This window comes from Oryzias latipes, chromosome 12, assembly GCF_002234675.1.
Source record: "Oryzias latipes chromosome 12, ASM223467v1".
Taxonomy (NCBI): domain Eukaryota; kingdom Metazoa; phylum Chordata; class Actinopteri; order Beloniformes; family Adrianichthyidae; genus Oryzias; species Oryzias latipes.
This window is the reverse complement of record NC_019870.2, coordinates 1,900,209-1,924,010: the sequence shown is the minus strand read 5'-3', so window position 1 is coordinate 1,924,010 and position 23,802 is coordinate 1,900,209. Positions and strand designations below refer to the sequence as shown.

The following is a 23,802-nucleotide window of genomic DNA, read 5'->3' as shown; positions in this document are numbered from 1 at the left end:
TCCAAACCAATGAATCACTAAAGATTCAGCCAGAAATGGAAAAAAGACCAAAAGAATTTAAGAGAAAAAGGTTGAAATTTTAAGAGAATAAAGTAGTAGAATTATAAGAATAAAAGTCTACAATTATAGAAAAAATTTTCTTTACGAGAAAAAAATCGCAAATTTATACTTCTAAAAGTCACAATTTTATAAGGAAAAGGTCATTTTTTTAAAAGACAATCAAACAGGATTTGTTTATTTTATGTTATAGAATGCTTAACAATGTCATTAATTCTGCTTTATTTTTTTGTAAATGTAAAAATTTAACTTAGAAAAAACATCAATTTCCTTATGCTGACTTTTTTTTCTTGTAGATTTGTATGTTTATTTTTCTTTCCTGGCGGCAGAAGCTAAATTGTTATGAGGTCAAGTCAGGATCAGCATAAAGTGTATAAAAAATCAGAATGTAAATTTGAAAAAATCTATTTTTTAAAAAGGAAAAATAGAAATTTCAAATAAAGAAATGAAATAAACCTAAAACTGTTATCAAATAAAAGATGTTTATTAGTAACAGCTGCTGGTTTGTATTTTGGTTTTGTCGTTTCTCTTTCTCTTCTAAGGGTGGGCGGATCGATCTGAGGTGAAGTATTGATACTGGATCAATACTTTCATTGCCGGTTTTCTTAATATGTACAGTAGCTTTAATGTACTTACGGGGTTCATGCCAGCTTAGCCTCCAGCTGTTTCCAGTGTTGCCAGAATGGGCAAAAACCAGCCCAATTTGAGTGAAAAGTGCCCAATCTGGCAACACTGTTGTCTGTGTAAACAGCGCCCCCTGCTGCTGGTCACCTTGCCCCTCCCCTCTCTGCTTTACCAGGCAGCCACATATTTGCACCAATGGCAGGATGTTTGTTGTGTTCTGTGCATTTTTGGATTTAGCAGCATTTAAACCACCAAACGGTTCCTGAGCGGCTTTGTCTGCAGCTCACCGCCCCCCCAGGGGTCAAAGTTCAACTAAAGGCACTTTAACTTTACTTCAGTACACTGTTGCTTTTGTTTACTTTTTTTTATTAGTCACCTTGTTATTTTATTTCTGCACTCAATTTTTTTTCAATATCTCTTTGTGGTGCTGTTTATATTTTTGTTAAATTGTAGCAGCTTTTTTGGATAGTTAAACTTTTTTTTGCTGAAAGTCTCTGTCCGGGTTTTTTATACACTTATTGTACAAAAAAATCAGTGTATTTCCAAACATTTTATATAATCAAACATTTCCAGAAAAAGTATCCATATCGATATTGGCAATACCGGCCCTGTAAATATTTGGTATCGGTTCAAAACCCAAATTTTCTGTATCGCTCAACCCCATCCTCTTCACTTTCAGTTTTCTATTTACAGTTTGAGCTCAGACTGTAACTTCAGGGTTGGTCATAATCATATTTGGGGGCGGGGCTTTGCGTCTCTTGGCTACCAGGACATGATTGACATCAGGTGACAGAGATCATGATGACATCATCATAGGAGGAAAGTAAAAACAAATAAAAATGTGAAAATACAAAATACCATTATTTAAAAACATTTATTTTAAAATTTAGTCACAAATTTAGGTTTATAATTTTTTAATTAAAGGTTTAGTATTTGTTAATTAAAATTTTTGCTTCTTTCCAAAAAAAAGTTCCACTTTTTTTTTTTTAAATGCACAATCTGGTTTTTCATTTACTTTAATCTGATCTTGACTTGACTCCATTAATTAAACATCATTTTTTACTAAAAACCTTTCCTTCATTTAAACTGCAGGAGATCTTGAAGCTAACAAGCTAAAGCTAAAGTTGTGCGTTTTGTCTAAAGATCGAAGATCAGTCGCCGCAGACGTGAGGTCATACTCTCCCAGAAAAGACGTGGAGGTCGAGCGCGGTGTCCAGCAGGCGCTGCAGCTCGCAGACGTGAGCCTGCTTGTTTCCGGTGGCCGGAGCAGCTGCGGGTTCACGACCCGCATACCTGCAGGCAGACGAGCAAGGCATTTCAGAGCACGTCCACCGTTGACTGTAAAAACAGCGGACAGCTAAACCCCTCCCTTCTCTTGTTCCCAAATAGGATGTACCGTCGCTTCCTGATACGGGTCAACATGGCGGCACCCGTATCAGAAGCAATGGTGAGGGATTTGGCCTGATTTCGCAAGAGCTAGAGGTAAGGCATCTGATTTGTCCATTGTTTATACAGTCCACCGCTGCAGCTGCCGGCTGCGTTCAGCCTTACCAGATGGGACGACTGTAGCCGACGGTGGTCTGGAGGCGGGGCTTGACGTAGTCATAGTAACCCTGGTTCTTGTGTTCTTCCTGACACCAGACCAGCTCAGCATTCGGGAAACGATCCGTCTCTGATTTCACCAGATCGAAGGGGAACGGGGAAAGCTGAGAAAAGAAAAAAGTAAAAATGCCTCAGAGACCAAACTGTTGTTCCTTCAGGTACGAAACACAGAAAACCTGAGAAAAATAAATGGCAGACGTCATCAAACATCAATATTTTTGTGATTAATACTCAGGAATTATGACAGAAACAGGAAACTCGTCATCAAATTAACACAGAGAGAACTGGCGCCCCCTTCAGACCCATTGTTGCATTTTTGGAGCTTGAATTCATTTCAGAAACCTAAATGTGTTTCGCAGATGACACCGCCATTAACCACCTTTTCCTGACACACTCTGACACAATATTCCTCACATGTGAAATGTTTAGTTGGTAAGACTTAAGGTAAAATTCAGTTTGAGGAAGAGACACAAAAACCTGCCCACACAATTATTCACCCGCAGACATTAAAGACGATGTATGGTTGATATCGACATCCACCTTTATGAAAACCTAAAAATGTCCGGCCTGTGGAGCCGCACCGTAAAAGTCCTAAATCAAGAAAAATCTATTTAAAAAAAAAAACTTTTAAGTGTTTTGTAATGATATTTCATCAAGGAAAACAACCCCATGGATGATGTCATGAAAAGGGCGACACCCACAAGGAGCAAAAGGCGGAGCCTCAGAGATCGAGTCGAAAATAACTCATATTTCATAAAAAAAGGCTCTTTAGTGTGACAGAGGTAATATATTATCATCTTTATGGATAAAGTTTACTCTGAAAGACTTGAGAAAAGCAAGAAATAGACCCTTTAAGGGGAGCACAGGTGTGTCTTTCAGTTCCCTCGAGGCACCTATAGTCACCTCAAGGGACGTTGTGAAAATGGAACGTACCATTGTGCATGTGGTAAGATTTTCATGAAGTATTTGTAAGGATAATGGAAGTTAAACACAGTTTTGTCGTCCAGCTGATGCTGCATGTGGTGTCCTTATGCCACACTCTAGTCTGTTCTTTCAACATACCCTGCTCTGACATGTTCTGATTGACTAGAATCACTATATCTGGAAATCTCACGTGTTCTATAGGTGTTCACTACGATCCGTCGACCGCAGCATGCCCATAGAAAAAATGTGCATCAAAAAACATTTTATTTAGCAGTTGATATTTTGTGTAGGTCAGCTGCGTGTCACACAGACAGCCCGTATCAACCCGTAAGGACAGTTGGAACGAAGGCTTAAACAGACTTTATGGAATACTGGGGGCTACCTGGAGCCTTACAGCAAGTCCCGCCCACGGTTCATGTTCACCGCACCTGCTCGATTCGTATGACGGCTATGTCGCCGTCCAAGCCTCTGTTCCTGCGTTCCCGAGTCAGTTCGTAGTAAACCTTTCCAGTGCAGAGCACCACTCTCTTCACGCTCTCCGGCCTGGCGCCTGCAGGCCCGTTGTCCACGATGATGCGCTGGAAGTGCGTCCCTGCAGAGCCGGTTCAAACTCCAACGTGAAACCAGACTTTTCCACAGATCAAAGGGGATTTGTCTCTTTCAGTTCTCACCCGGCAGCATGTCGTCAAAGCTGGACTTGGCCTCAGGGTGGCGCAGCAGCGACTTTGGCGTAAAAATCACCAACTGTTGTGTCAGAGATGAAGAACATGGCTGTTGGAGCTGAAGGGGTTCTTCTCGGCTCTCAGTCGCTGCCTTCCACTCACCGGCTTCCTGAAGGACAGCAGCATCTGCCTGCGCAGAACATGGAAGTAGTTCGCAGGAGTCGAGCAGTTCACCACGATCCAGTTACAGTCGTACAGCTGATGCTCCGCAAAGTCTTCCGAAGGTTTCTGGGTAAATTAAACAGAATCAGAACCAACACTGCTGCTGCTTCAGTCAACAGTGATGGGAAGGAGCTGTCGTCATTTATCCAAACTCTTTGGTTTATGAACTAAACCAAAGACCGTTTCAAATCAAAGTCAAGAAAAAATGATGTAAAAAGCTTCAGAAAAGGCAAACTGACAGGGAAAACATCTGGGTCATCATTGCACATCTGCAGAAACCTCTCAGGCCGGCCAGACGAGTGTTCTGGACCCTGAAATGAGGTGGAAATAAACAGTCTTTGAATAACCCCTGCCTTTGTCTCCCCTTTGTCTCCCTCTAGTGGTCGACTGTGAAACACAACAGAACAGAAATAAACAGCCGGAGCGCCTACCATCCCCTCCAAACCATGTGGAAGCAGAAGAACGATCCCGTTCTGCCTGACCCACTTGGCCTGACCCGAGCTGATGAACTGGTCGATGATGCACTGGGCTGTGTTGTTAAAGTCTCCAAACTGGGCCTCCCACAGAACCAGCGCGTTGGGGCTGGCCATGGCAAAGCCGAGTTCAAAACCTGCACAGAACGGGTCGACTCAGAGCTGGGGGCGCAAACCTCCGGACGATGATCGCGACTCTAAAAAATAATCACTCGAGATGTTTTCTTCATTCCGTTCGATTAACGCTGTTGGATACATTAACCCTTGTGCTATCCCACGCACTTTAACGTTGGGAGTGGGGTCATCTAGACCCACTAGACAGAGCTCTGAACCTTCAATGATTTGTGATCTTCACTGGTGTCCATGGATTACATGAAATCTTTCCACCTTCATCCACCTTTGTCATGGTAGGGAGAACACGTCAATTTGAGGATTGGGTCATCTGGACCCTATAGGATATAGAGGTAAGATCTTAAGCCCAAGACAGAACCCGACCCGGCCTGAAATCCGGGTCGGGTCGGGGACTAAAATGACAAGCATTACGTTCTGGTCGGGCTTTTCTCTCGCTGACTTTTTTAATAAATATATTTTAATAAAAATGTATACTAAAACGATGTGTGGATACTAAACTAACGAATACTATATATGCTATATAACTACTACTTAACAGGAAGCGCAGACGCTGGGCTGCAGTATTTCTCCGTGTAATTAAGCGAGTGCGCATCAAGATCTCTCTTTCACTCTCTTTGTCTGGCCTCTTATTCTGTGTTCCAGTGTTATTTCTTTGTGCAAATGTATTTATCATGATCATAAAAATATGTAGATTATTTTAACCTTAAGAAATCTTGCGTTTTTTTTCTGCCAAAAATACTATGGGATTAATTGAAATTTCGGGTTTGCTTCGAGCTCGGGCCTGCAAATCAAGTTAATTGGTCGGGCTGGGTTGGGCTTTAATGCCCGCAGCCCTGGGTCGGGTCGGGTTGGATTTTTTAGGCCCAATCTTACCTCTAACAGGATAGCACAAGGGTTAAAGCTGACATGCACCCCTAAACGCGTGCACCTCACCTAGCACGCTGTACTCGGACAGGGGGCTGTTGCAGACAGTGTAAGAAGCCTGGTCGGGGCTGATAAAGTTCATCGGGATGCAGATCCTCTTGTCCACGTTCTGGTCGTGAAGGACGTGGTGCCGGTGGCTGTGGAGCAAAGACGACCAGGGCTTCAAAGGTAACACAGGTAAACACAGGTGCAGGTGGCGCCTGAGGATGTCACGTGCACGTGCCATAACCTGCACTACCGAGAACAACCAGCAGGGCTGACTACCTGAATGTGCCTCTCTCCACATCCTGCCCACTGAGGCGCACATGGACCCCCTGTTTGAGCAAAGAGCCGAATGCCATGTACTCAGCCAGAGCCCAGTCGCACACCCGCTGGGCCACCATGATGGAACGCCCCTTCAGAATTCGGCTCAGGCCTGCAGCGAGACCACAGCTGGAGTCAGAGGAGCGAGACAGGGTCTCACAAACTGAGGAGAACGGAGAGCACCTCCATGTATGGTGAAATCTTCCATAGGGACGGAGGCGGCGATGCTTCCGATGTGGTTAAGCTCGTCTTCGCTAATACCAGTCGAAGGGCAGCTCATAGTTTTGGGCTGACCATCCAGTGTGAAAAAATCTAAGGACACCGAAATGACACAGAAATAGTACAAACAAGGGACTTTCTTTATCTAAAACCAACCACTTGAAGATGTTTTCAGTCAAAACAAAAGTAATGGTTTTGAAAACCACAAGATTTTCCCTAAAAACTTTTAAAAGTCAACCAAACCTATCATTTTTCCAGGACTAAACGTCTCACCTGGCCATGGAGAGTCAAGCCAGTGCTTGATGTGCAGAATCTTCTCATCTTTGGAGTGAGCGTAGGCGTCCTCACAGATTTTGTCGTACGCTGCAATTTGTTCCTGAAGGCAACAATTCAGGTTAAAGTGAAAAGGAGAAAAAGACCATCTGGACGTCACATTCTGGTCTCACATTCCAGTTCCCTGAAGAAGATAGACCATAGCAACCATTCCATTTTTTTCATGTCAGAAGATGATAAGTATCTGTGGTAAGATGTTCATCTCTAACTCAAAGTACATTTTACAGTTTTCCTAGGCAACCTTTGTTTATCCTTCGCTCTCTGACATTTTTTTTTTGTTTTGTTTTTTTTTTCTCTGACAATTTTAATCAGAAAGACGGACACGAGGTCGTCCAGAGCAGCTCACCTCATACTCTTGTGTCGTCACGACACCTTCAGTAATGAGTTTCTCAGCAAACTTCTGCAGGACTCCTTTCTGCTTCTTGATCTGCTTGTACATGAGCGGCTGGGTGAACATGGGCTCGTCCATCTCGTTATGTCCGTTCCGTCTGTAACACACCTGGAGACAGACGCAGGGATTCGACAGAAATTAGTCAAACCTTTTGTTTTAAATGGGTTTAGTTTTTAAGCAGGAACGAAATATTCTGAGTCACAGCTAAGTTGATGTAAAATTCCTCAGTAAAGAAAACTGAAAGACAAACCAAACCTGCTCGTATTTACCAGATCTACCACCACATCTTTGTGGAAGGTGTTCCTCCAGTCGGCCGCCACGCCGCACACATACATCACAGCTTCTGGGTCGTCCCCGTTGACGTGAAAGATGGGGGCGTTGACCACCCGAGCGATATCTGTGGGGTACGGAGACGAACGAGCCATCCTGGGGTCTGTGGTAAAACCGATCTGAGAGGGCAACAGACACAACGGGATGTGACCAACCAATCGTTACCGACGCTACAACCAGTCCTGCATCGAAGTGCAGACTTTGGTGCTTCGTTTTGGACTTGTCAATCACTTTTACTCTTTTACTTTTGATGGACAATGCTACCCAATCACTTTACCTTTCCAGTGGTTGTGGGTAGGCTCACATAAGAATAGGTGGGCGGAGCTTCAGTCAAAATGTTTGTCTGTACTACACAGCAAAATGTTCTATTGTTTAGGCACTGGAAGCATTTCCAGGCACCAGATATAATCCAAAAGATACCCAACCCAAACTGTCACAAGTGCCTCCATAGTGTTCCAATGTAAAACAGACCAACATAAAGATTTACTGTGGTTCTGACAGCGTTCTACTTCTCGTAATCACCAATTTAATACGGAATTCAAAACCTATTTTAGACTCGAGTCCTTCTTATTATTAAGACAGAAGTCAGAATCTTTGAAACTTGACCAAAGCCATTTAATAGGAGCCTGCAGCTCATCCAAAGCGCCAACATGTGACATGGAGGGGGATCCCGACCATACGTCCGAGTCGGGGTGAGAATGTGTTAGGTGGACAGGTGCTGACCTGGAATGGCCCCCACGGTGTGGCCAAACCTTTGTCGGAGAGGTTTGTTCCACCCATTTACCGTTTAAATGTACAGATTGGGGAGAGTTTGTGTGACAGTTCAATCAAGATAAAGACGGTTCTGAGCAAAAGCAAGTTTTTAGCATTTAGAGAACCCTCCCGGTAGTGAATTCTACAGATCTCTAGAGTAAATGTTGGTTTGATGAAACCTGGTGAGACCTGCCCATCTGAAACAGACTTGTCTTAATTTCCTGAACCTTGTTAACATCATAAGTCAGCACTGTTAGAACAAAGGTAGAACAAGAGCGTGCAGGACAAAGATGGGCTTCTGGGTAATCGGCTTTGGGGGGCTTGTGTTTCAATCAGAGTACCTGGTTGTTGACCACCACATGGACGGTCCCATGGGTGGTGTACGATGGTAGATCCGACAGGTGAAAGGTCTCATACACGACCCCCTGACCTGCAAATGCAGCGTCACCGTGAAGAAGAATCGGCATCACCTGCAGAGTCAGAAAAACATCTCCAGACCACAACCTTCTCTGTATCTGCAGTTCAGAACATGGAGGGTCTCCCAACCTTTTTGCCCTCGGAGTCTCCAGAGTAGAACTGTTCGGCCTTGGTCTTCCCCTGAACCACGGGGTCCACGGCCTCCAGGTGGGACGGGTTTGCCATGAGAGAGATTGTGATCTGCTTGTCGCTGACCCGGTTCATCCGCTTGTGATACATCCCCAGGTGATATTTCACATCGCCAGAACCCTAAAAGGAGACAAAAAACAAAAATGTTACTTTGGAAAAAAGAATTTTTACAAATTCTTTCTGTAGGACATTTTACAGGTTCCTGGAAACATCAGCAACTGAGCCGAGCAGAGTGGGTTCAAGAAATACAGTTTAAAGTCACACTGCAGATGGGTTTGGTCCTTTAGTTCATTCATCTTCAAATCTATTTTGTCCCTTTCAGGGTCACTGGGCTGCTGGAGCCTATCCTGGCCACTTGTGGGCGAAGGCAGGGGACATCCTCTGCCTACTCTGTCGCAGGGCCACAAACACACACCAATTCACAGTACTGTGAGTACTGACTCCTTACTGACAGCACAAATTCTGTAAGTGCCTGTAGGACGTCCAGACGAAACTACACTCTGATTGGCTAAATTCCTCCTTTCTAACATTCAGGCTGCAGCGAGGAGCGTGCACGTGTCACATGAACAGTACTAACAGGCTCCTCGTTCAGTCTGCAGGATTTGAGGCGCTAAAAAAATGACTTACGTGTTGTATAAATGTTCACTACGACATGTCGTCTGCAGTTTGAACGTAGAGAAAAAGGAACATTTTCTCTCTACTGGTTCACTGAGTGGTCTACCACCTTGATATTTCCTGTGCATTACCTGCACGCCCCGTACAGGTTTGTCCCCTTTTCCCCTGCAGACAGCTCGTACCCACCCTTAAGGACAACTGGGACTAAAGCGTTCCTACGATGTTTTCTGTTCACGTGACTTTAGGGGACGTCCAAACCTCGTCTGCAGCCTCCAACTTTGAGTCAAACTGGCAGAAGATTTGGTCCAGATCCTTCCGGACCACATTAGCCAAGACATTCAGTCGACCTCTGAAAGCACAAAAGTTCCTCTTCTTCAGGAATCGGTCTGCGTTCATGCAAAAGTCTTCAGGTGCTCACGCTGACCTGTGGGGCATCCCCATGATCACGCTCTCCACCCCGTTCTGACTGGACCTGTCGATGATGGTCTTCAGAGCCGGGATGAGGGACTCACAGCCCTCCAGGCCGAAGCGTTTCTCTGAAGACCACTTCCTCTGGAGAAACTCCTCAAACCTGTGAGCAGTTGGAGGGGTTAAAACTCCCCAAAACTTGCACCTCTACCTGCCTTCAGGTTCCTGAACCGACCTGGTGGATCGGATCATTCTGGCCAGCAGAGTCCTCTTCTCCTCCACCGTGAACTGCATGATTCCCGGGGTCTCAAACCTCTGCCTGATCCACTGGCACTGCTCCACGTCATTGATGAACATGAACTCCACTCCGATGTGCTGGCAGTACGCCATCTAGAGGACAGACAGAGAGGGCAGTTTGAAGCCTTCCTGCTCCGTTCCATGAAGGTCACTTGCACAAAACGGCTCTTCCTCATGTCTAAGAGCAAAGTCTCAGAACCTGTACACAGATCCATTTCCAAAAACAAGCCACGCTTTTTACATGTTCTCTAACTAACATCAAACTTTTATGAGAAGAACTTTGTCTTTGGAAGCATTTTACCTCGAGACGGCGGATGATCTCTCTGAGAGTCAAAACGCTCTCCTTCCCACCAATGAAAGTGGTTTTGGGAATCCGGAACATTCGGTCCATGCTGCTGGAATCCAGTCCTTTTCAGTGGCAGAGGGCGGGAAAAACCACAGCAAACCACCGACTTTTAACATTCATGACTTTCTTAAAGACCGTGCCACACCGCCACTACGTATATTTTGAGCATTTTCCACGTATGAAATTTTGGTTGTTTGTGAACCATGATTGATCTACGTCATTCATAGGTGCGTCCATCGAGGGTTTAGGCCGATACATGAATTCGGTTTTGAGCTGTTCACATTTTTTTGGTCGGATGAGAATTACGCAGTTTATGCGCCTTTTACGTAGTTTAAACACAATTATTATGTAAAACATACACAACTGTGCGTGATTTGCATACACAAATTTGTGTCTGTCATTGACCGTTCCACGTTTGTCTAACAGACTTTTCATGCATGAACCACCGAAGTATAACTTTTAAATTGAGCATACGCCGCACATTGCGTTAAAATTACGTAATTGACGAACGAATCACTAATGAACTACCGATAAACAGCACATTAATCACATACGTTTCATGTTCTACGTTGGTTTACGTGTTCTTTGCGTGGTTTATTTGTACTTCTTCCGTTGTTTTAACGTGGTTCATTTGTGATTCATCTGTGAAAATTTCAACTAAAAACCACAACTTTACTCACTTTTTCCTTGTGTTACCACATTTCTATCTGTGCAATATGCACAAAACGTAAGTAGCAGCTTTGTGACACGGCCATTAAGGCAAATAAAAAGACAAGAAAACATCCCAGCCACCAGATCAAAGCGTGTTTATTAATCACTTTAGAGTTTCTGATGTTAAAAAATACAAACTAGAGACTCCTAAAACCTGTTGCTGATTAAAAAGAATCTAGTTTAAGTTCAAGTTTTAGTTTATTCTGCATTAAAGAGCATTTAGACGTGACATAACATCAATCTGGCATAGAAAAAAAGACTGAAGGGAAAGAGCATTTAGGGACTATATTCCTGTAATCCCTACTTTCCTTTCACATTCACCCCCAAAGCTCCGTTAGTTTAATCCATGAGATTAAAGCTTCCTCTGAAAAACTGTAGCCACATTCCCGATGAGAAAAGAATTATCTCACGGCAGACTTTTCCGATTTATGATATTCCTACGATTATATAGACATTTTACTACTTACTCAGAAAAATTGTAAAAAGTTGTTTCTTTTTTTCCGGCATATTTTAATCTATACAGAAAATTTGTCACAAAAAATGGCAGGAAATATTTCCCTTAAACCTAATTAATTTTAATCAAACATGTGATCTCTAGGTGGCGCTGTTTGCAAGAAAATCACTTTTTTCTTGTGAAAGCTGGGGGGCAGAGGGTGAAGATAAAATGATTTGGATGCAATCTGCATTTTGGCCACTAGTGGCCACTAAATACCCAGAAATCAGATCATTGCTTTTGAATGTTAATCTGCTTCTCAGTGTCATTTTACTCCTGCATTTGGTTTATTCAGTAAAATTCCCTTCTTCTTTTACTTTTTGAGAAAGTTTTGCTTTTTACCCGTTCTAGCTCTACTCACATTAACTGCTTTCAGGTTCGGTAAGATGAGTCTTTATTTTTCCCTCACAGGACATTTCCCTGGCGCAGCACAACAGTTAACAGCAGCTGCGTTTCCATGTTTTCATTAAGTCTGAAATTATGCAAATTGAATTTGCGACAACAAATTCGCTGAATGGAAACACGGCAATTAAAAAACAACAACTCGCATTTATCGAAAAAAGGTTTTTGCTCTTGGAAGAGGTGGTTTTTGACACGTATCGAAATGGACGCGTTTCCCAAAACTGCAATGGAAACACTTTGAGTTAAATAAGTCACATGACCGACAACCGGATGGCGAAGCGCTCCTTGGTAGGTACTGGCGGCCTTGGTCGCTGCAAACCAGTGGCGTGTTGAGCGTGTCATGTGGAAGTGTTGGATCCACAGCTACTCTGTAAAACCAAAAATGGCTTCATCCGTAGCCCCTACCTACCACATATAAGGAGCTTGCCGGTCTATGGCCTGAAGAAGGCGCCGATGTCTCCTTTTAAAAATGATGATGAGCGCTGGTGCCGTGGAGGAAATGTGAATGTATCTGCTGTCAATCAAAGTAATGTTCACATCCGTCGCCGTGTTTCTGAATAAATGATTGTTGGTTTGTGTTTATTCGCATAATTGTCATTTAATAGAAACAGTATCATTGTGAAATTGTGTTTTTTTTTACATTTCTAGAGTTTTAATAAAGTTCTGAGCCTAATGGAAATGTAGCTAGTGGGAACAAATGAACACAATCTAAAAACGGGTTAACTCTCATATCTACACAATCAGACAGGAAAACGGTGTTCAGTCGTGAATCAAATGTTGCTCAGGAGGCTGCGGTTCAAATCCCAGCTGGGACCTCTCCGTGTGGAGTTTGCATGTTCCTTCTGTGCATGTGTGGCTTTTCTCCGGCCTCCTCCCACCCCCCAAAAACAGGCTTCATTCATTAACTGATTGTGTGTGATTGTGTGACCCTGTGACCCCTAAAGGCACGAAGCAGGTTAAGAAAATGAATGGATGGAATTTAACCAGATTACAGGCCTCAATTGTCGGGTTTTTTCAAATTTGTTGAAGTTTATTTAAAGAGAAAATTTTGTGGCCTTTAATCCAAACACAGACTTTAAGTGAAAAAAAACATTTTAACCAAAAAACAGACTATAAAAAGAAGCAGGTTTCTTTGTGAAATGTATTTAACCTACAGGTCACTAACTTTAAGAGTATCAGAGATTACTGTACGTTAAAATATTAAATGTTTCAAACAAAGATATTTTTTCGCTGTTCGGATCTTTCAGCAGAATGTAGATAAAAGTTTACAGAGCTCCAAGATCCCGATTTCAGAGATCATATGATCCCACACAGGTTTATGTCAGGCACCTGAGCAAACAGCTGGAGGCGTCGCCCCCTCCGCTGTGAAGATGCTCTGCAGTCCGAGAACATCAAACTCTGAGGCTCCAGCAGGAACCCGCCCACCTCAGCAGGAAAACAGGCGATAAAGCCGCCTTATCTCGCCGTCCGTCCGTACAGAACGTTCCCAAAGCTTTAGGCAAATGTTCCTCGAGAGACTTTCACCGCTGAAAAGCAGCCACTTGACTTTTACTCACACCTGACCTCTGACCCTTTATTGACTTCCCAACAAACAACAGAATCTGCTGATAAAGAACTGACTGACGAGGTTTCAGTTCCCTACAAGGAAAGTCCAGCGTTTGGTAACAGGTGAAGCGTGAAATCAGACGCCGAACTTTAGTGTCAGAAAAGAGCACACAAGCCGGAGTGTCACTCTTAGGTAAAACTTCATCATCAGAAACCTCCAAGAATCTATCATGAATCGTTCTTAAAATCCTTTGATTTTCTCATGAACCAACAGTAGGAATTCTGGTCCTGTTTACTGATATGGAGCTGATAGACTGTGGAACAGAGCACTTAAAAGTCTGTTTACATGTTTTAGTACGACATCATACGATAAAGCTGCGTGATGGCTTGTTGGGGCATTCTGGGTAGTGTAGTCAGAAGCCTGGCAGAGTGATACGTACTGGGCTTCAACATAACGACGGGAAAAACTGAGAGTATTGTTGGTATTTTATGTGTTACAACTGAACAAAGTACTGCGTTATTGTCAATAAAGTTTTATCTGCTTTAAACGTCCCAGATCTGAGGCTCTCGACTCTGCTGAATTTTTGCTCCAATCATCAACTTTGATCGCGGTCTTGTTTGGTAGAAATATACATTTTCTCCTAAACTTCACCTCAGGTTTGTAAGTTCATCTTTAGATAAATATCTATTGATTTTTCCTCTTCATCATCAATTCTTCTGTAAAAAAAACTAATAGCAGAGAAGAGAATGCAGAACAAAGAGAAGAAAAAGAAGATTTCTTTTCCTCACCGACGTTCTGGAGGCCAATGGGACACGGCGTGTCGTCAAAATCCACACAGCTGATGCCCAGAGGGTCCAGCTGGGCCATGTGGTGCCCTCGTACCTTCAGACGAGGCAGCGATGTAAACCATGACGGTCTAGATTTCTACATTTTCACTGCCTTCCCTCCAAGAACAAACTGGCAATCAAAACTTTTTGTTCTTGCAGGAGCCGCATAAAACTCCTAAATTCAGTTCCTTTAGATGTTAGAAATAAAACGTGGTGTGAAGAACAGTTTCACCGTAGATGGATCCTCGGGTTGGTCACATGACCCAACGCGCTAACTGCTTAGAGATGTTCCAAGGTGTGGATCCATTGACTGTAAACAGAGTGGCTGTAACATCACCCATAGGAAATGTCTTACCACCGTCTTCAGAGAAATCCGTCGCTGTTTCTCCATTTGGAGCCAGACAACCGTGATTTGTCTGAATCGTCTGAGTCAACGTTTCCAGGGCAACCCCGCTCACCGATCAGGATTAAGTTTGTTGGAAGTCCACACCCCTTCCACCGAAAGCAGCTTGGGAGTATCTGTCAATCAAATGTTCGATGCGATGTTCTCTATTGAAGTCGATGGGATTTTGGCTTCTTGGAGCCACTGGGTACATCCTGTTTGGAACGCCGGGGGGAGGGGTCACTCAGTCCAGTTCCTACGGACAGTCAATGGTTCCATCGAAGAGTCGGCTGGACTCAAGAGTTAAAGATACACCAAGTCCAGTTGGGTTTTGATAAAGTTTCAACACCTTTTAGACTCTGACTCCTCCCACATGACCTGTTACCAGCGACAGTAAAACCGTACTGTACATGAGATCTGGAGGTCCAATCTCATAGACGTCTATAGAGAAACAAACAGCTGTTACTCAGTCGTTCTATTGGTCAGAAGAACCATTCTGGATTTTTTTCATGATATTTTTTCTGTAGTTCAAGTTATTCAAGTCAAAAACTGACCAATCAGTAGCCTCATTAAAAGTGGGTGGAGCCTGCTGGCCCCCAAACTTTAAAATGTTTGATTGACAGATTGAAACTCACTCCTGAATGCCAAGAGTGGTTGCCATAGAAACGCTGACTCAGAATAATTGGACTACTCGCTGCTTACTTTTTTTTTTTTTTTTTTTTTTTTTTACAGTTTACATGTTTTGCAGACCGCATGTTTTTTACACTTTTGCAGCTGTATTTATTTAATATTTATTTCTTTATTTAATAAGAATCTCATTTTTGATAATAATTTTTCATAATAATTTTAGTAATATTTTTAATTATCTAATATAAATGTAATTCGTGATGTCCTTTATTGATGTTATATTATATAGATTATATCTGAATGTCGTGTTGCTGCCACAGATAAATGAAATTTCCCCATTGTGGGATTAATAAAGTCATCTATCTATCTAACGTCATCTGAATCCGACATATTGGTGTCAGAATTAAACCTTTCTCTATGGGTGACGTCAGCCAACTCAGTCCAGTCCTCATATACAGTTGATGGACTGAATTAATTTCTTGTTCCGTTCTGTTCACCTTTGGGGGTAAAATACGCCCCAGAAGGGGACGAGTTACGCGAACCTCACACACAGGGCTGCGTTTGTACCTGGTAGGCTCGGATCAGGGACTGCACTGCCAGATGATCCTCCACCAGCTTCTCCACACTGGGCTGAGCCCCCACCAGCGGCTGCACAGCGAACTGCCCCTCAGAGGACCCACTCATGGATGGGGGGCTCTGGTAGGTCACACCCATTGAAGATCCAGCGGTAGCGTTCTGGAAATATACATCCCAGGACTGTGGAAAGAGGAGGACATTGATGAAGAAGACTCACACCAAGGTCCTTCCAACCAGACCCCTACAGGCTCCCAAGGTCCAAGTGGTTCATAATTAGGAGCATGAACTGTTCTCACCTCATGACTTAGCAAAGGATCAGCAGATCTGATTGTTTAAAATCAACCAACAAGTATGGTGTTTGCTTCAATTGGACATCTGAGGCCAACACCCATCCTCAAAACTGTTTCACTTTAAGACTGTCCAGAAATTTCTTTTTTACTTTTTCACCAGATTGAGTTTATTTTGATTTAAAGTCACATTCGAAGTGGAACAGGAACAGGAAGTTCCTTTCGCCTTCAGGGTTATGGCTAAAATCAACGGTAATGGCGTATACAGCTGTTTACCATCAGTGTGAGACTGTGACGCTGCCAAACACTGGCGTCAACCTGCCAACAAAGCAGTGATGTCATCAACTCTCAGGTCAGGCGGGCTTTGGCTTTTCTCCGAAGTTAGAAGGACTTTTTTCCATTTATGACAACTTTAAACTATTTACCAAAAACCAACAAAAAGCCTGGATGAGCAGAACAACTCCCATAATGCACTGCTTACTTTGCAGGGCCGTTACTATTGAGTGTATCTGAGAACTGGAGTGAGTGAGTGAGTGAGTGAGTGTGACGTAATACGTAGGAAATGGTTTGATTCCGGCTCCAACCAAATTAAATAAATTCAGTCGCCGTTTTTTACCAATACAGATGCGGCCGTTTTGGAGCCACACGTCGTCAGTGAGCAGCGATTGGTCCAACTTAATTTGAGTCTCTATGGCACATGTGTCAAACTCAAGGCCCGCGGCCCAAATGTGGCCCGCCATGCGATTTTATGTGGCCCGCAAGAGAATAAGTAAGGGTTAATGGCCGACGAAGTGTGCATTATCACGGTTGCTTCTGCGAAGTGCGTTAAAAAGTGATAATGCACACTTCGAAGGCCATTAACCCGCTTATACCATGGTCACTTACAAAATAAATAAATAGTAACAAGTTTTAGTCCTTAATTCTTGTTTTTTTTCCCGATTTGGATTGCTTTTCTCACAAAAAGCGGACTATTTGTTACGTGGTGCAATAGTCCGTGTCGCGCCGCACCATCGCACCAAGCATCAGTTCAGAGAGAAGGTTCACCCCTTACCGCTTTTGTCCAGATGATGAAGCTAAAGGTTGTTTTAAAGAAGCCAGCGCAGCGATACAAAACATTTAAGCTAGGTGACCGGAACTTCTTTTTTCACCGTGCGGTTATCCTGTGGTATATCACGCTTTAATGCACACTCAACAGCCAATCAGAATCGAGTATTCACCCAGACCGTGGTATAAACGTTTTTAATTTCTTGAAATAAAAATAAAAAATTGGTGTGTATTTATTCATATCTAGAGGGAATCTGACTTGAAATATCGGATTGGGCAACTTTACATTAGGACTTCAACACTGTCCATATAACCTAACCTGATAGAAACAAATGTAAAAGGATTTATGCTAGATTAACAAGCAAACCTATGTTTTCTATGCAACTGTAGTTGTCATTTTAAAAAGTTATAATAAATAATGAGTTAATTAACATTAAGTAGTAGTTACATTTATTTTTCATTACATTTAGTTACATGTATAAGTTATATCTGGCCCTTTGAGGACAACCACTTTGCTGATGTGGCCCTCAGTGAAAATGGGATTGACACCCCTGCTCTATGGCAACCCCTCTCACCAATCAGAAGTGAGCTTGTTGGAAGGCCACGCCCCTACCACGAAATATGTCAAACGTTTAGAACACTCTACGTGGGCCCCAGCAGGCTCCGCCTACTTTTATTGAGGACTCTGATTGGCAGTGTGGCCAGATAGAGCCATGGTTTTCCAGCCCAAGAGTTGTCTAAAAACCACCAGGTCCCACAAAAAAAACAGCCAAAATTTGATGATTAATTAGCTGTAATTATTCATCCTTTATTTGTAACTTCCCATTTTGAAACTACCACTTCGTAACATTTTTTAATGACATTACATCCACAATTTTGGTGCTAGTCAGAGTAAAATGTAAATAGTGGAGCTTCAATAACTCCACAGGAGATCAAATGCGAGCTTGCGTGCCCCCTCCCTCCTTTTTTTGTTAAACATTAAGAACAATAAAAAAAAAAGAAATTGATAGGAGAAAACAAAAACTTATTAGTAACTTATCATGATCAAAACAGTTTACTGATGGGGAATTTAAGTGAATTCAAAGCAAATGTCCTGTGAAACGTAATAAAGAGCGGTTTGTGTGAATGTAATTATTTTAAGTAGTGTTTTGTTAAAACATTCAAAACTAAATCAAATATCACATGAGATTACTCCAGAAACTACAGTAGTTGATGTTTTCCTCATTTTGTGCAACACAACAGTAGAAATCCACCGTTTCTACATTCACGAACAAATGATCGATTGTTTCCTTATCAGAAAAATCTCCGCTGTTTTCTCCCCTTCATGTCTTTTCAGTGCAGCTTTATGTCAGATCTGAACACTAAATTAGCGTCAGACAAACGTGAAATATATTCACTATAAAACGGAAAAGGAGGACATGTCATAACAAATGTCAACAATGTGTTTTAAAAAAAGCATTTCATCATCAGCATACGCCGAGTTAACTAAAGGCACGAATTCTACTCAGTTTACAGGGTTGTGAGGGCGAGTGTGAGGCCGCGCTCCACGTGCTGCTACACCTCGCAGCCCTCGCCATAACTCAACAAAAAATACGCAAAATGCACAGATATCACGTAAAAACGGGGACTAAAAGATACATCTCAATTGCATGTATAGACAGATTAGTGGACCCACATTTATGTTGTTGTGAGTTGCTCATGATGGCAGGGATGATGACGTGTGTGGTGCTGCCTCACGTCCACACCTTCCTGATTGAAAAGTGTTTTGGCGAGGGATAAAACCCGCCCAAATTACCCGCAAATTCAGAACCAAAACCCCCCAATTGGGCGGGAAACTGCCCGATCTGGCAACACTGCTGATTGGTCAGTTTATAACTTGAAAAAATATCAAGAAGATGTTAAAAAAAAAAAAAGGATCAGAGCCAGAATGTTTGTTCTGACCAATAGAATGACTAAGTCTCAGCTGTTTGTTTGGGATTTCCTGTTTGGCTACATCTCATTTACAGTCATTGGTCTTTACAATATTAAAAATGACTGTTTGCATTCATCAACTTGGATCTCCATCAGAGAACCCTCTTACTTCTATCCTCCTTTTTTCTTACAGCTAACGGTTCTGCTTTTCTGCGTTTTCCACGTCCTACACAGATGTTTGAGGCTTGTGCTTCCGTTTTTACGAGTTTAAATGCCAAGAAGCAGCTTGAACAAAAAGCACATCGATGTCTGCTCTGTTGGAGACCGTTCGGACTTTTCCTTTGCTCTCAAGTTCTCATCCGACCACGGAGCGTACATGTTATCCCCCCACGTAAAGCCCCCCTGCCGGCCCCGGTGACCCACACTCACCCTCTGATTGGCTGCTGCAACGGTCCGCCTTTGCCGCTTACAGCCTGGTTTGAGATTTCTATCGGCTCATTTCCTAAAACCTGACAAGCGAGCTGAAACATGATTCCATGATTTCATAACATCAGCTGCGGAACCAAGACAGGAAAGAGAAATGATGGAAGAACGTGTTCAGAAAGAAGGTCGTGACAGCCGCCACTGATGTGACACTGAAAGAGCTCCGTTTGGTTAACGGCAGAGGTCAAAGTTCAACCCTGAACAAACACATCTGCGAATGTAAACACGCACACCAGCTTCCAGAGATACATGCACTGTTACTCCGGTTCAGCTGTGGCCCAGAGAGGGTCAGAGCAACCGTCAGGCGACCTCTGCAGCCAACGAAAGCAACGTTAACCTCTTACAAGCGGCGTCGAATCACGTTCAAGCGGCCTCGTTCAATGAAAGGTCTATGCGAACGGGCGCAGGCTTCTGCGATCGCACATCACTGAGTATGTTTTTCAGTCACTGAGTACGTTTTTCAGTGCGGTCGCGGGTTCTACGTCCGATTCAGGCGTTCACTGAACGCCGCTGAAAGTTGAACTTCTTCACGCTGAATCCCGGCCAGGCGGCACTGCGGCCAATCGGATTTGACAGTGGCATGCTTGTGGCGTCCTTTTCAAAATACGGACGTACCAACAACTGCAAATATGATGACGAAGGAGAAATTAAAAATCACATTTTGACACAAACATTTCAAAGAGAGTACACACAAAAAAAGGAACATTTCCAAAAGCTTTCTGATCCCGTGCAGCACGTGACTGTGAGAACATTTCCCACACCGTCTAAAGAGTTTGTTTGCGTACACTTTAGCCCACAAACGTTTTTCCATAACCGGTGGGTCAAGTCTAGAAGGCCAGGACGAGTGCAGAGGTCACCGAGGTGTAAAGGTGAGTAGCGGATACTGTCATTGTGTCCCTTCTGGTGCCTCTGAAGGGCATCAAACACACCTCACAGTACCTTGTGAACACTCCTGGGGTCTTCCAGCCACGCCGCGTACATTTCCTCCACATAGTTGGAGCCGGTTCCATTAAAGGACGGCTCTGGAGCCGCCGTCGTCTTCAGGAACCTCGCGGATGGAGGCGTTCCTTCCAGTCCCGCCAATCGGCCGGGCGACGCGCTCTGGATCGCCTGCGCCGCCGTCAAAGGCCGAAGCCGTAAAACTGTTGTTCTCAGGTGATGCATGGCTGCAGGGCGGCCTCACAGCTCCAGCCTCCCGTTTGCCCCCCAGGTCCAGGAATGCAGCACCTCCCTGGACCTCCTCCAAGGCCTCAGAGTTCTTCTTGTTCTTGTCAGAAGAGGCGGATCCAGAAATCCTGCGTCTTCTCTCCACGGTTCCTTAAATGTAAACAAAGCTCAATGAAAACAACATTTAGAGGAGATTTCTTTCTGGGCTTTAGTTCCACTTTTTATTTAAACGGTTTGTGATTCACAAAGCAGACAGAAAGACAGCAGGAGGTTCCACGTCCGTTAGTTTCAGCCTGAATGGAACCAGCTCTGATGAGAACATCCTGAAGAAATAGTCTGACAACAGCGACAGGAACCGGCAAAGGTTCCCGTCAGCTGGTCATTCAAAAAAGAGGGGGTGGGGGTCTAAAATAGGTCCGGATTTGGGTGGATGATCCAGAACCGGAGCTGCTGGTTCCAGAATATTCCAGTAATCCAGCAGAAATGAAGATTACGGTCAGTGATTCCGCTTTAGCAGCATAAAACTGGATTGGACCACTGAACCGGTTTGAAGGTCGGGTTCAGATGCGTCCACACTCTCTTCACGACTGGAGCCAAAGGAACAGCATCCATAGGGGGAGGAGTCACAGGAGCTGTTCGGACCACACCCCATCACTTCCGTTTTCTTCTGATTAAAAGCTTGATCGGGTTCTGACGTCACGAAGACATGACAGGTGACATGAAAGTCTTCTTTTGGAAGAAAACATTCAGAACTGCGGATCTAAGTCCAGATGTGTCTTTACTTTAAACTTCTTCACGTTTTTCAAACCCGAACTAAACTTCTGACCTTTGACCTTCATTTGATTCAGCTGTGGTCAAACTCGCTCGAGCGCACGCGCGACTTCAGCGCCGGCAGGAGAGCGCTCACGTGCGCAGGTGATGAAGACCCCCCTCCACCCGTCCCCGCTTGCGCTCTCCTTAGCCCTCTTACCTGTCGCACGCGCCCTCCTCCTCCGCTGCCCGGCGGATAAATGAAGCGTCCTGAGCGCGCGCGCGCGTGCGGCGTTGTTCCGGAAGCGCGCGCCTGCTGCGCGAGACCTGTCAAATCGCAACGCGTGACGCTGCTGTGACGTTTTTCCAATTACTGACAGTTACAGCCGCGACTTTTCATAAAGCTTTAAGTTTTTTTTGTATTGATGTTTAAAGTAAACAAACAGTAAATGGACCGAACGTCACGTGACTGCAGAGGACAAAGAACACAGGAGAGCTAAACCAGAACTTCTGGACTTCAGAAAAAACCGTCTGGAAGTTTTCCAGGTCATTACCTGATGTCCATCACTCTAGGAACCGCCCACAACAGAGCAATAAAGGTGACCTTTGACCGAGTCCAGGTCATCAAGCCTCATTTCTGTTTCCGTTTGAGACATTCAGGAAGCAAAAGTGACTCCATGACGTCAGGAACACTCAAGGCCAAGAAAAGGTCAGTGAGGCTCAGGAGAACTTTGACCAGAGAGCACAAACAGCTCTTCTGTCCATGTCCTGACCTTCTGACCTCCGTCCTCCTCAGAGCCTGCTGTTCTTCTGGAGCAAACGTTTCCACTCTGAAACGTCTTCCAATCCTGTTGGATTAAAAAAGGATTCCAGGGATTAATTACTCGGGGGGGAGAGATCTTCCAGCTGAAGCAGATGCTGGGATTTGCTGCTGTTTGAAGCTTTTCTGATGGTCTTTTGATGGCGGTGGAGGAGAAATGAAGGAACCCTTCCAGGAACAGGAACTGTTCATTTCTGCAGCACACGTGTCAGCAGTGAACATGGACACACAGCAGGACGACACAAAGACTCACAACTGTCAGTTTATTTGTTCACGCCGGGCTTTTGTCTCAATGCTCATCAATGACTGAAGAATAAAAAATAAACCCCAGCCTTCCTCATGAGGAGAAACGGAGAAGCCAGCAGATCCAGCAGTGTCTTCTGATCTGCAGCCTTGACTTTTTTTTGTGCATTAAATTACTTTTTTTTCAAGAGTGTTTCATTTCTCTTTACCCTTTATTTCAATTCTTTGCGTTGCTGAATTTTCAAAAAACAAATCCTTTTTCATAACCAATTTTCATCCTTTATCATTTTTTTCTATTTCTTTTTCAATAGGTGCAGCGTATTTTTTTGTCGGGATTGATCCATTTTGTGGTTTCTCACATGTGGTTCACTTCATTTAGAATATGCAGGGGCGGAGCTAGAGCGTTTTATATGGGGGCCGTGAGGGGGCAGAAGACTTTGGATGGCCATTATTATTGCTGTTTATTTCATTTAAAATGGCTGCTTTTGTTATTTTTGCAGCATAAATAAACTTGTAATGATGAGTTCTTAGTCTTTGTCAATAATGATAAAATTGGGAGGGGCAAGTGTGAGGGAAAGCTGTAGCTCCGCCCCTGATGTAATGACCATTCATCATCGTTTATCCTCATTTGAGTTTTTTTTTACCTCAAATTTACATTTTAAGAATTATATTGGGTTTTTTTCTGCTTTTCCCCCCATAATTCATAACTTTTAAAGGCTAATAATTTAGAAGCACTACGACATGGTGCTTTTATTTTTATAATTATAAACAATATTCCCAATAATGATGCTTGTAAATGATGTTCAAAAGTGACGTTATTTAAACCAAATTGATGACAAAAGAAACAAACTAAGTTGATTAACCAGAAATGTTGACCGGCTGAGCAATAACGGAAAAAAACAAATCAAAGAAGCAAACAGAAAGTTGTTTTTTTGGAAACAAAGTGGAGAATTCCAGCCGCTGGAGCTCCTCGTGTTTATTCTGCTGCAGTTTCATTCCTAGAAGCTCACTGATGTGTGGCGTCTGCAGCGGCCGAGTCGTCCTGGGGGAGAAGGAACCGACTTACCGGGAAATGTGTTGCAGAACTTTGTTTCAGGACGGAAGAACGGAGCCGGGTTCTCAGGAACGCCGCCCTGTACGAGAGGAGGGTCATTGCTCACGGAGGGGAGGGATTTTTGGACGGGATACTGAAACCTAACAGCTGTGGTCCAGCTTTTTGATTCCCAAATCCAACTTGAAGGGATTTTTGACAGTTTGAAGACGTTGATCCACTTCTACATTTGATTGGATTGGTTTATATCTCAAATAAAGA

General features: G+C 43.6%; 1 protein-coding gene across 2 annotated transcripts; it reads right to left on the bottom strand.

The window, feature by feature from the left end:
- Positions 1 to 1,621: 1,621 nt before the first annotated feature.
- LOC101160253 (2-oxoglutarate dehydrogenase, mitochondrial) lies at positions 1,622 to 21,741 on the bottom strand. 2 transcript variants are annotated; one of them, XM_004074610.4, is made up of 23 exons: positions 21,648 to 21,741; positions 20,450 to 20,827; positions 15,777 to 15,965; positions 14,162 to 14,255; positions 10,177 to 10,283; positions 9,814 to 9,968; positions 9,595 to 9,741; positions 9,429 to 9,519; positions 8,496 to 8,675; positions 8,291 to 8,419; positions 7,136 to 7,315; positions 6,822 to 6,974; positions 6,416 to 6,518; positions 6,107 to 6,235; positions 5,885 to 6,035; positions 5,630 to 5,757; positions 4,523 to 4,701; positions 4,331 to 4,402; positions 4,032 to 4,157; positions 3,879 to 3,951; positions 3,636 to 3,799; positions 2,233 to 2,387; positions 1,622 to 1,974 (listed from the first exon to the last, which is right to left on the bottom strand). In XM_004074610.4, exons 2-23 carry the CDS (start codon positions 20,672 to 20,674, stop codon positions 1,854 to 1,856), a joined length of 3,051 nt encoding a protein of 1,016 aa, XP_004074658.1. In that variant the 5' UTR covers positions 20,675 to 20,827; positions 21,648 to 21,741; the 3' UTR covers positions 1,622 to 1,853. The 2 variants fall into 2 exon arrangements, with proteins under 2 accessions (XP_004074658.1, XP_020563072.1); XM_020707413.2 differs by lacking the exons at positions 20,450 to 20,827; positions 21,648 to 21,741 and adding an exon at positions 19,457 to 20,437.
- Positions 21,742 to 23,802: the final 2,061 nt, after the last annotated feature.

What these genes read in the sequence shown, in the direction of transcription:
- LOC101160253 (XM_004074610.4), bottom strand. Translation starts at nt 20,674, where the DNA reads ATGCATCACCTGAGAACAACAGTTTTACGGCTTCGGCCTTTGACGGCG. An exon ending in CATTGGCCTCCAGAACGTCG is followed by an intron (nt 10,284 to 14,161) that starts GTGAGGAAAAGA and finishes GCCACTGAAAAG; the next exon opens with GACTGGATTCCAGCAGCATG. An exon ending in AGTTGGAGGCTGCAGACGAG is followed by an intron (nt 8,676 to 9,428) that starts GTTTGGACGTCC and finishes GTCTCCTTTTAG; the next exon opens with GGTTCTGGCGATGTGAAATA.